This window comes from Athene noctua, chromosome 3 (genome assembly GCF_965140245.1).
Source record: "Athene noctua chromosome 3, bAthNoc1.hap1.1, whole genome shotgun sequence".
In the NCBI taxonomy this organism is placed as follows: domain Eukaryota; kingdom Metazoa; phylum Chordata; class Aves; order Strigiformes; family Strigidae; genus Athene; species Athene noctua.
Window position 1 is genome coordinate 12,519,289 of NC_134039.1, and position 12,297 is coordinate 12,531,585.

At 37.3% G+C, this 12,297-nt stretch overlaps 1 protein-coding gene across 2 annotated transcripts in view; it reads right to left on the reverse strand.

Moving 5' to 3' along the window:
* TRIM24 (tripartite motif containing 24) overlaps positions 1-12,297 on the reverse strand; it is a 66,982-nt gene that overhangs the window by 26,031 nt on the left and 28,654 nt on the right. For both annotated transcript variants that reach the window (XM_074901995.1, XM_074901993.1), the window contains exons 3-6: positions 6,356-6,503; positions 3,303-3,435; positions 1,961-2,077; positions 718-832 (exon numbers count right to left, since the gene is read on the reverse strand). In XM_074901995.1, the coding sequence (XP_074758096.1) occupies positions 718-832; positions 1,961-2,077; positions 3,303-3,435; positions 6,356-6,503 (513 nt within the window). The remainder of the gene's footprint in view (positions 1-717; positions 833-1,960; positions 2,078-3,302; positions 3,436-6,355; positions 6,504-12,297) is intronic.

Sequence of the window (12,297 nt, forward strand, 5' to 3'; positions counted from 1 at the left end):
GTCAAAGGGTTCAATTTACAGTTAACAGGCATTAGCTTTCATATTTGTAATTCACAATGACCAAGTGGTTTCACTTAGCTCTCCTAAAAAGCACCTCTGACCCCTGACTGCAGCTATCAAGCAGAAAAGTCAGTATACATTTATTCAGGATATCAAGACTTTCTCTGCAGACTCCTGTTTTCTCTTACAGCATATTTTCATATAAATATATATATACAAAAAAAGTGTGCCATATATATCTGTACACATATATATGTGCCTCTGTATACACACACACACTTTTTAAAGCACAACTGAAAGTAGTATTTTTCCAGGTTATCTATTCTAGACAATTCTCTCCTCTGACTCCCTATTAGATTGCTGAATTTATGAAAAATTCTGATGGAAACACTTCATGCATGACGCATAGAATTAGGACTTGTAAAAGCATGGAAAAGAAACTCGGCTCAGAGGCAGCCCTGATTCACAAAGCAGGGACTGATTAATAATTACAAATAAAACAATAACCACACCCTAGAAAACAAACTTCTTACCCTCCCCCCACAACCAAAACAACCCTTTACTCAAATTGTTTGGTGGGACATCTCTCCACTTTGGAATTGTGATAGGACATGCTCAGGTGGCTAATGCTAGTAATGGACTTCTATTTTAATGTGAATCCACACAAAAAATTATTAAGACTGATGGTTTTGTTTCTTATGATAGAAACGAAGTTACCTCCAACTGATGCAGCAGAGCTTTTCCCTTTTTATTTATTTCTACCATCAGTGTAAATATGGCAACTTTAATATCCTGTTCCACCTGCTTTTGATTCTGATTCACTTCAAGAATTCTGTAAGTAGACAGTATAGAAAATTATGATCTTTAGTTCACAAACCCACCCTCTAAACAGTATAAAAAACAACCACAACCCTCTAGTCTGTTGCTGAGACCGCAGTATTTCTTGGTCATATGCACCAATTAATACATATTATCAGATATTTATAGTCAGGAAAATTACTAGGAGAAACAGAGCAAGTAACAGTGACCTATGGTAAAATTAATTAACTGGTAGCAAATTCTAATGCCATAAAATTACTGATATCTGCCACTGATAAAAATTAAATGTTCATTGTAATTTAAATTCTTATTTTTAATTGTCCAGCACATTTCTGGAACAGTCCATGGCGATCAAAACTGTGTAGTCTAATTTCCATCTAAGGTAGAATGGTACTCCAGAAACAAAAACAACAAACAGATTTTTCTAATTTAGCTATTTTAACAATAGTGCTCAAACTCATAACAGCAAAGCATAATCTTATACTGCGAAAACGACTACTGCTAAGATGCAAGGGAGAATAACCACTTAGATGCAGCTAAAGAAAAGATTTTTTTCCTCATCTCTACCATCCTCAGACAGGCAAAGAGAGAGGGAGAGCTCAAGTTGCTCTCAGCATCCTGTACTGTGTTGAATCTTCCTGGGTATTCCCTTTGAACTCTGCTGAAGGAGCAGTTAAAGGCCTACTGCAGCATGCATTTTACAGATTTATTTTTCTCCTAGGTTTCTTGTACCTAGTGAAAAAAGCCCCAAGCATAAAAGTATTACATAAATCTTCAAATATATGTCACAAGCATTATGAAAACATGAGTCATAACCTTTCACTTTCTGAGAGGGATCTACACTAAGAAAATAAGTGTGCTGGTGGTGGGGAAGAATATAAGACTGTAGTCTTCATTGCATAAGTTGTTTTGTTGCACCCAAGCTATTGCTGCCCATTAAGTCCACAGGCTGAAGAGTTACCTAACAAAACCAAGCACATTAAATAAGCAACAGTCACTCTGACAAACTGAAGATTTTATGATTTCTCTTTCTGGAAGGATAAAAGGACAGAGGTACAAAATACACTAAACATTTCAGAAAATTACAGCATATATAAAGTTGACTTCTGTGTCAGTTTTAATCTCAAAATCTGATACATACCTGTTTTGGATCTGCTTCCCTGTGTATTTTATGTACTTAGTCTTCTCCATCAATTTGGTGATTAGTGTCTCAATGATCACTTTCTGGTTCTGAAAAGCTTCTTCTATAAACTGGTACCTGTAGTAAAAAAAACGTGAATATTTACACATGTAAGAGGTGTGATATACTTGCTAAAAACTAGAGCACCTTATAAAAGACTTATTTAATTGAAGAAAGATGCTGCTTAAGTCCAAAATGTAACTGTCATCATGGAAGTATATGTCAGCAAATGCTGCTATGCTTTATTTATAGTATATTTATAGTGTATTTGCTGTAAATTTTCTGAGACTTTATGAATTTCATAAAGGGATATTGTGTGACCATAGCCCAATATTAGCAAAAGATAAATTAATGTGTTATAATCATCACTTCATAAGTGAATGTGCATGTAAGCTTCACGCAAAATATGGATGTAAAAACAGAAGAGAGATTGCTGAATCAGTAGAGGTCAGGAAAAAAGGAGGTGGCACATTCTGAAAGGGATAGAAATCCTAAGAAAAGGAGAACTTAAGAGGAAGACTGAAACTCTATAGCAGCAAGGTTTAGCCTGTTCTAATGATCAAGTGGCCAACACTTCTCCACCTACTGATGTTCACCTGGTCAGGCAAGAAAGTTCTTTGGGTGGATGTATCAGGTATAGCAAACATATTAATATTTAACCTAAGAGTACCTTTGTCCCAGATCATTATTGTATGCATTAGGCATCACGATTATTGTTTTGTACTCCGAAGTTGTATATAATCCTGCTTTTCAGCTTCTGTAGCCAGTAAGAGATGACCAAAGAACAGCAACCCACAGATTTGAGTGTTATAAATAGCACTGTCAAAGTACAGCATAGCCAAACTTTAGGTTTACCCTTCCTTTTAAAGGGCTCTTCACAGAAAAAATGCCCATTTGCTCCATTCTGAAATTGTTTGGTAATGTTCCATGTTCCATTATATAATCATCTTGTTGAAGGACAATGGAGAAATTACATATAAGTGTACAGTTGCATAACACAGCCCCTGTGCTCTCTAAGGGCTCTGTGAAGAGCTGCATAGCAACAAATTCTATCCAAATAACCTAAAGAAAGGTCTTGTGTTTAAGCCACCAGATTAACAACTGAAAGAATTAGGTTTTATTCTAAACTATCACAAACTCAGTCACTCTTTTGGATACAATCTCTGTTTATTTGTGGGTTTCATTTCTGAGCTGAAAATTTTATTTTGCACTTTTTGCAACTGACTGTATTCCATACAGCTAGAGCTACAATCAGCTTCAAGTTATAAGTGAGTTGCATAAAACATATACTTTTTTCTGATACCTGTGCTCTTTGTGTTCTAGTAACTGACAGTCTCGGCAGGTCAACTTATCACACGTTTCACAATACAACTTCAACTGCTCCTTTTTGTGGTAAGGACAAAACACAGGTCGCTGGCTGGTCACACCAACTGCCTCTGTTGAATGAAAGAAGACGTCAGTCCAATCTGTTACGGATGCTCTCAAATAAACAACCAACCACCAAAAATAATAATAAAAATATTATTATCATAATTAACTAGCTCTCCATAAATTATAGGTTCAGATGTCTCTTAGAGAAAGACAGCACAGATTTCCAAGGTTTACCGGCAACCAGCAACACTTTACAAAGAGCTCTATAGGGTTTAACAGCAACCCAAAACACTGAACAAAGCCTCACTCCCTAGGGTTTAACGGCAATCCAAAATGCTGAACAACGCCCTACTCCCTAGGGTTTAATGGCAACCCAAAACACTTTATCACTCACCTGACAAGTGAAGACTCTCAACCTCGAGGACCTGCTCAGGAGAGCGTCACGACCCACGGTCCCTCAAGGAGTTTCCTTGGGCAGCGTCCTAACCCAAGGGGAGAGTCCTCGACCGAAGCGTGCTGCTCCAGGGGACGAGCTCCAAGTAGCCCCCCCCCAGGGACTCCATTTATACCCAGGCCGAATCTGACCTGTAGTCAATAGCAGCTCTCATTGGCCAAAAGCCCCAATTGCCACGAGGCCCTGAGAACAAAGGCAGCCAGGAGCTGCTACACTTCAGCAGCCAAGAAGCTCTGCTTTCATTGGGCGGATGCACCTGCCACACAGTCTCCTGAAATTATTAAAGCTTTGCATTCTCTTGTTTTTCCTCCCCCTAGATGCTAGAAGTGTGTATCAAGCCATCTAATCAACACTGTAACAGCTGTAAGCTCAAACTGCAATGTCTCACTCTTGATCAAGCATGGAGCTAACACCCTCTCTCATAGAAAAAGTCTAGAACCTATAACTTACTATGGCCCTACAAAACTATTTACAAAAGTAGCAGCCAGCATTGTTGCCGTCGCAAAAGACATTGCACAACCAGAAAGCTCCTTTCTTAAATGGAAATGAGGAGATTGCTGATTTAATTTGTTGTTCTGTCTTCTTTCTCAGTCAAATGAGTGAAAGGAGGTTTGAGGGTATCAAGACACAGGCATTCAAAACTGTAAAACATGCAGAATATAACAAACAGAAGTTTACCAACATCCCTTCAGCATCCCATTCTAAATGGGTGAAAGGTCTCACTTCAGTTTCTAGTGAACAAATACCAGAGTGTAGGAAAGAAACACCACCAGATGATAAAAATTAAGTCTATTCTTTAAACAGTTTAACTGACAAGGCTTAATTTCTTATGAGTTAGGTTGGACATTTGAGTCCATGAGGATTGTGTGGCCTATAATGAACACTGGCTTCACAATGCAGCCTGTCCTTCACTGCAGATAAACAAGGTCTCTTTTCCACATCCATTCATTTACTTATTTTCATGAAACCTGGAAGAAGTTATTTTCAGATTTGTATCCTTCAGTAAAAATTCTTCACAACTGACCAGCAGACTCAGAGGCCTGACTGCACAGAGAGCATTCCTACCACCAAGACATTCAGTGTAACAGTCAGACACTTTTACCTACTACTTTTGCCCTCTCCTGAAAGGACACTCAATACTGACTTTTCATTAACCACATCTGAAAGTGGGATACAGAATATAGTGTATATCTCAAAAGTGTCATACTGGACACTACCCTTTGAGCAACAAATATTACAGAAGTGAAAGTCCATATTATATATAAAATTCACAGGTCTAGGTATGGTGGAATGAAAATAAATATATCATATATACATTTATAATAATTTATAACAATATTTTATATATTTACAAGATAAATCATGCAAGTCCAAAGGACTTATCGGAATAGAATGTTTGTCAGCATTATATTTGTAATTGTCGTACAATGTCATTAAAAGAGAAGACACAATAAGCATAAACTGAAACGGTTCGCAATAAATAAAAGTACAACCTTTTTTACCATGAGAATAGTCAAGATTTCTCAGAGAGACTGTACTGTACACCAAGTCCATCCTTGCTGGTCTCAAGGCCCGAATGGATAAAGCCATGAGCAACTTTATCTGAACACATAAATGACTCCTTTAAGCAGGAGGCTGGAGTAGATGATCTCCTGAGGTCCCTTCCAACCTGAATTATCATAGATCCTACCGAGAAAAACCACCCCCATTCATAACAAACTTCCCTTAATTTTTAAGGCAAAACATTTCAATCTTAAAATATACTTAGCCAAAACTTGAATTCTGGCACACTTTACTGCTAACAGAGCATGCTTTATTATCAGAGTGCTGAAGAAAATATAATCTATTAGTGCTCCTTTTGCTGCACTGTACAACAAAGTTCAAATAAACCATCTGGTAAACCTCTAGATAAACCAGAGGAGCCAAACGCATAAAGAAGTATTTTCTGTAGCTGATCTCTAAAGTCTAGACAATAATTTGCAGTCACTCCAGGTGAAAGCTAAAATCTATGTGTATTTATTAGTCTAAACCACGCTGCATAAAAATCACATGAAATACCAATCTGAAGGGTTTCTTAGCACTATGCAGCATATCTGACAGAAAAACAGCTGTCATACCCCCAGCCATGACAAGGTTTCCCTTTTCAGTAGCTATGTTCTAATGCATCTAATGCTTAAAATAAAGTTTTCTCTTTCGTTAGCTGGATCACTGAAGAGATCCACTTAGATGGAGAGCAGCCAGAGAAACACCAGAATTTGTTCAAATGGTTGCAGCCTTCAGCAATGAAATTGGAGTCACTGGAAAGCAGGCAACTATTAAAACATATCCATTATCAACCAGAAAAATAACATGGTTCCACTAATTCGTATGCACCAAAGGGTTATATCATGATGTAGCTGTCCTTTTACATTTACTAGGATTAAGGAAAACCATTTTTTTTAAATTTATCACTTCAGAAAGAAATATGGTGGTCTAACAGTTTTCCAACGCAGGCACACATTCTTTGTGAAATTATCAATCAGGTGTGTTACCTGGAGATACTTCCTCTTTCTGTCTTACAGTATGATCCTTTGTGAATTTAACCCTCTGGTGAGCTCTGATGCAGGTCTTGCACAGCCATTCTACACATTCCACACAAAACCCATTAGCTTCTGCATTGTCTTCACAGCTTGTGCAGACCTGACATGAAGAAGAAAAGGTAGCTGTTAAAATAAATACGGAATATACATACAAGCTATTGTTCATTGCTTGTTTTATGTGCATCATCTGTGCACTTTTCAGTGAAAACAGTGAAATGAGAATGGAAAACTGCCTGAGGTACAGGAACACTATAAATAACTACTGCATAAGAGTAATTGAATGTGACTTTTCAAAGAAAGTGGTGTTACTCTAAAACCTTTAACTGACATAATAGAAGTCAAATCATTACTTTCTGCCCAAAACTGTACCCTTAGAAGCCATATGATGTTTACTATATACAATATGCTCTTGTGAAATATCTGCTAAAGACAGAATATGATCAGAACTTCTCCAATTTTAGAAGCTTCCCTCAGTTCACACAGCAGCTTTAATTTTAGCTTCTGTTCACCTGCTTACAGTTTCAGGAAGTGCACACAGTATTGAACAGCAGGGTTCCTCTCAAGAATCTCTGCATCACCCCTTAAAAGATAGCATTCCAGTTAAGCTTATCAGTAAAGCTACTCTAGAACAGATTTACAACCAGTGTATACTAATTTTCAACCTGAGGCCTGTTAATTCCTGGGGCTCTTTGGACTACATCCAAGAGATCTAGAAAAAAAATTTAATTAAGGAAAACAAACCTGATGGCAGACCAAAACCTCTCTGCACAGAGTCAATACACAAACAAGAAAAAATTCCTATGGATCCACAATTTGAACAACACATTGAAAACTATGAATGACTCACAAACACCACTTCAAATGTTCATAACATCATTTCATTTTTAACTCCTCTCTTACAATACCTCTGTAGTCATAACTTAAAGGGGGGTTCGGTGGTAAAAATAGCGAACACGCTTACACAGATACTTGTTTAGGTAACAACCATCCGTTTCCATCAACACTTATCACTGCTGCAAACAAAAGCATCAGGATGTCTGAAGATCACTATATCCTACACATCACAGTGACAGAATTCTGCTAGCAGGAGCAACAAGGTTAAAATTTTATTAGATTTTTAGTTTATTTTTCAGCTTGATTAAAACAAAATTCCAACTTCTGCACCCACACAAGGTAAATATAGATTAAATTAAGGAGGAAGCAAATACATCCTATGCAGAGAGATAATATATATGTAGAACTATGTCCCAGTTTCCCCTTCAAGAAAAAGAGGAAAATTAGCACAAAACTTGCCTTAGGCCACATAGCAAGTTACTGACAGAACTGGAATTTGAACATAGGAGTTCCAGATTCCCAATGCTGTGCTTATTCCTCTTGATCATGTTGCCTCCCAAAGCAAGTATCTTCTGAGAAATGAAGTTACAACACAAGGGTGGTTGACCCCTCTAGTTGTCACTTGAAGTTTGAAGCAGTTCCTTTTCATTAAAGGTGACCTGCAAAGGAGAAAAAATAGGGCTTGTGCCCCTTTTTCCATTTCTTTACAAGAAGGAGGCTGGAAAGCTTTTTTTTTAAAAAACTTCTTAAAAATTTTTATCTTTGCTTTGGTTCTTCCTTTTCTTCTGCCTCTTCTCTTTAACAATAAAAATTCTAATCCTATCCAGACTAGTTGACTACTGAGAAATATCAAAATCAGGACATCATAAAAAAAGTCAAGAAAATGAAAGTAAAACAATAAAAGGAAGTGAATTGTAATCAGGAAATTGAAACTTTTTACTTGTTCTTAACCCTTAATTTCAATGACATTTTGGAAAAAAAAAAAATATTCTTAAAGACTCAGTACAGCTTCTTGAAAAACAGTTTGGAATAAGCAAATATCACTGGGCACTACTTCAATGTTACATTTTTCTCTGGCAGAAACTCCCATGAAAGAAATTCCCTCCCTTTTTCTTTGTCAGTTGTCTCTGCCAGTTGTTTCCTTTGCCAGTTCTGTGCCAATGCAACTCTCTGCAAGACTGTGGTGTAAAACCAGATTGATTGCATCACTGTATCCCAACGATCAGTTACATCAGCACTGCTGACTGGGCAGTGAAGTACTTCAGGACAAGAAAGAAGGTTTAAAATCAATCTGTTGCCAGAGAGGTGCTATGCCATCAGATACCCAGACGTGTTTCTGCAAGTTAGAGTGGAGAATTTCTTGGATATTTGTTTTTCTAGTGTAAAAAACCCAACAGTGAAAACAAAATAAACAAAGGGAAAAGCAACAAAAAAGTCTTTCAGGTATTAAGAAGCAAAACACAGACAGAAAAAAAAAAAAAAGAAAAAAAAAAAAGAAACAAAAAGGCAGAAACCCCATTTAAAAAAACCCAACCAAACAAAAAAACCCTCCACAGAACAGAAAAAACCCAACCATGACAGCCTTTCCAGGTCACCTTTAGCAAACTTAGGCAGATAAACCTGCTACGTGCCAGGGCATTTAGGTAAGTTCAAAGTATTTCTGAAGTTATTCACTCCTCCTAGATTTCAAAATCTTTGTCTATTTACTTTTTTTAATGTGCTTTCGTGTTTCTTTCAACGGGCTTGACCTGTTATAGCTGGAATGAGATGGAGATTGTGATTCAATAACCAATAATCAGGTGCTGCCAAATGAACTGAAACTCCTCCTTTTTAGTGCCAAAACTATATATTCCAACTTTATACTCTTCAAAGCCACCAAGTGGAAGAGACAGATTTCTAAAATTTTTCATAGACATCATAAATCATACTGTCAAAATAGCTACGCCTTCTGCGAGAAACTAGATCTGCTACTACCCACTTCTTATTTGAAATACGCATTTTCAGATGTAGCTTGGATTTTGCTAGAACTAGTTATTACAATAAGTCATATAGCTGAAGTACATGGAAGTGCAATTACTGCAAGTATTTGCTATATTCTTACAAAACGTAAAAAACTTATTTCACTCCTATTTTTGTGAGTCATACAAGCCGTGCTTCAGTGATTTCAAAGAAAACTCTCCCTAGTTATTATGGTTAGACAGATATTTATTTTTAATTGAGTTTTCCTTGTAATTATGTTTAATTCAGTTACTAGTCCTAGTATTTATAACCCCGGGAAGCATTCATTCAGCCTTCATTCAAATTTAATCAAAGCTGAAATTACTCAGCATGTTGCAGGTAAATACTTTTTTCTGTTGTAAAAGCTTGTATATTTACTTAAAAACAGATTTATATGCAAGAGTTGAGGTAATAAAGATGTCTTCTCAGCTACTGTAGTAACTAACCACTCTTTCAAAATACTTTGAGTATTAAAGAGATTAAATTAGCAAGCAAAGGTTTCCAGATTTCAAAGGAAAAGAGCACAGTAGTCCACAGGATTATTCAGGGAACTAATGTTCCAAACTTCACCAGTGTAAATTAAATGCAATTCTCCCTATTGGATCGAAAAAACCCTGATGCTAATAGTTATATAACCATTTTCTGGCACATACAAAATCACCAAAGACAGCACCTGTCTTTTGGGACCTTCTCGCCTGTATGTAACTCCAAACATGAACCATATGCTGGTATCGCAAAATGCATGAACCCTAACTGACACATCCCCCTTTCCCCAACATCCCATCAACAGCTGCCTCTCTGAAGCACAACAAAACTATATTGTGACTCTTCTGGAGTCTATTACCCACTGCCCTAAACCAGCGGCTTTCCAAGACATTTTGGCGATGGCTACAGCTTTGATAAGCTATTTAGCGTACTAGTTCTCTTTAAGAGAACACATAGTCACTATTCTGGCATCACACAAAACTACAGAAACTTTTTGTTTTAAATTGGCATTAGTCCCTCTATTATGCCAGTCAAACTTGCTGTCTTAGTATCCAGATCTAAACTCCTACTTGGTTTTGTCACTACATTTCCTATACATCACATAAACTCCAACTGTTTTTCATTGCTACTACATTTAAAACTCTCAGGTCAGTAACTGGTAAAGATGCAGAAAGTGTTCTTACCATCAAAAATATTTTTACAGGTGTTCTCTTTTGGACACAGAATCTGAGAATTAGAACCAAGACTAAAATGTACTACAGGCTCAATATGCTGCAACATCATGTTATCACTATGATCTTCTCTTTTGCATCAATCTCACACTTCTCATTTTCACTTTCATGGCTTTACACACATGTTAAACAATTTTCTTGTTAAGTTCCTAAATTGCCCTCACTTGTCTACCCTTTAGTCTTATTCAAATTTAGCATTTCCTTCAGTAACATCTTAACTTTGAAGCCCCTTTCTGTTCCCTCTTATGAATCAAATATAATTAAATTTTATTTTCAAACTTCTCTTTAACATCCAATAATTTTGTCAAGACTTTCAATAAATCGTAATGTGAAAAAAATTATAAAGGATGTGGTGTTTCAAAGTATTTATGTCCTAGTTTCCAGAACTGCCACCTCCATCAGAAGATCATGTTTGAGACCATCTAATGAAGGTGTACAAGCCCATGGGACCTGGTAAGATGCATCCACCAGTCCTGAGGAAACTGGTGACTAAAGTGGCTAAGCCACTATCCATCATGTTTCAGAAGTTGTGGCAGTCTGCTGAAGCTCCTGTTCACTGGAAAAGGGGAAACATAACCAACACTTCCTTATTTGTCATGTGCCCTAACAGTTTCCAGGAGGATCTGCTCCATGATCTTGCTGGGCACAGGAGAGACTGACTGGCCTGTAGTTCCCTGGGTCTTCCTTTTTTCTGGTTTTAAAAATGGTGGTTATGTTTTCCCTTTTCCAGTCACCAGGAACTTCACCATACTGCCATAACTTCTGAAATATGATGGATAGTGGCTTAGCCACTTCATCTGCCAGTTCCCTCAGGACCTCATTAGGTCCCATGGACTTGTGCATCCTCAGGTTCCTTAGATGGTCTCAGACCTGACCTGCTACAGGTGGTGGTTCTTCATTCTCCTAGTCCATGCCTTTGCCTTTTCTGTTTTGGACGGTATGGTTGGAGCCCTTGCCAGTGAAGAATGAGAGAAAAAAGTCACTGAGTATACCTCAGACTTTTCCATATCCTGGGTAACCAGGTCTCTCATTTCCTTCCAGAGAGGGCCCACATTTTCCTTAGTCTTCTTATACCAATGTACCTATAGAAGCTTTTCATGTTGCCCTTGATGTCTCTGGCCAGATTTAATTCTATCAGTGCTTTGGCCTTCCTAACCTGATCCCTGGATGCTCAGACAGTTTCTTGGACAGTCCTTCCTGACAACACACATATACAGGCTAGTCATAGATACGGACCAGTGGTTCTAAGCCACAACGTAACTTCCACAGGACCCATGGCTTGACTCTAATTCTAATTTCTTAAACATCCTGCTAAAACTGATGAACTATCAAAGCCTAACTAACTGTCTCAGTAGAAAATTTTCGTAAAATTGCCAACGTTTTCGACAGAATTTGAACGATCTCTGATCCAATATGTCCTGCAAGTCTCAGTATCTTTTCCACTTTAATTCCTCTGATCTGTTGCCTATGTTGCTACGGCCAATTTTTCTTTTTCTCTTTGCTCCTTCAAAGGCAAAACAAGACAGGGCTATTAAATGGATGTATCATACTTAAACCTCATAATATTCCCCCTTGAACAGGGCACGTATCTGTTTAACTATTATCAAGTTAACTTTGCTGTTCCACAACAGACTTTATAGAATGGTGTACTTTTTTTATGGCTTTAATGTCAAAGTACAAAGGAATGTCCAAAAAAGCTTCATCATACCAAAATTAATCTATTAACAAAACAGAACTGCACATCATTCATTTTCAAGATTAAGGTACACGCTTACTTAGCAGGCATCTAACAAAACATCTAGCTCCATTTTTTAAAAAAAAAGTCAGCAGAAAAGCACATGAATG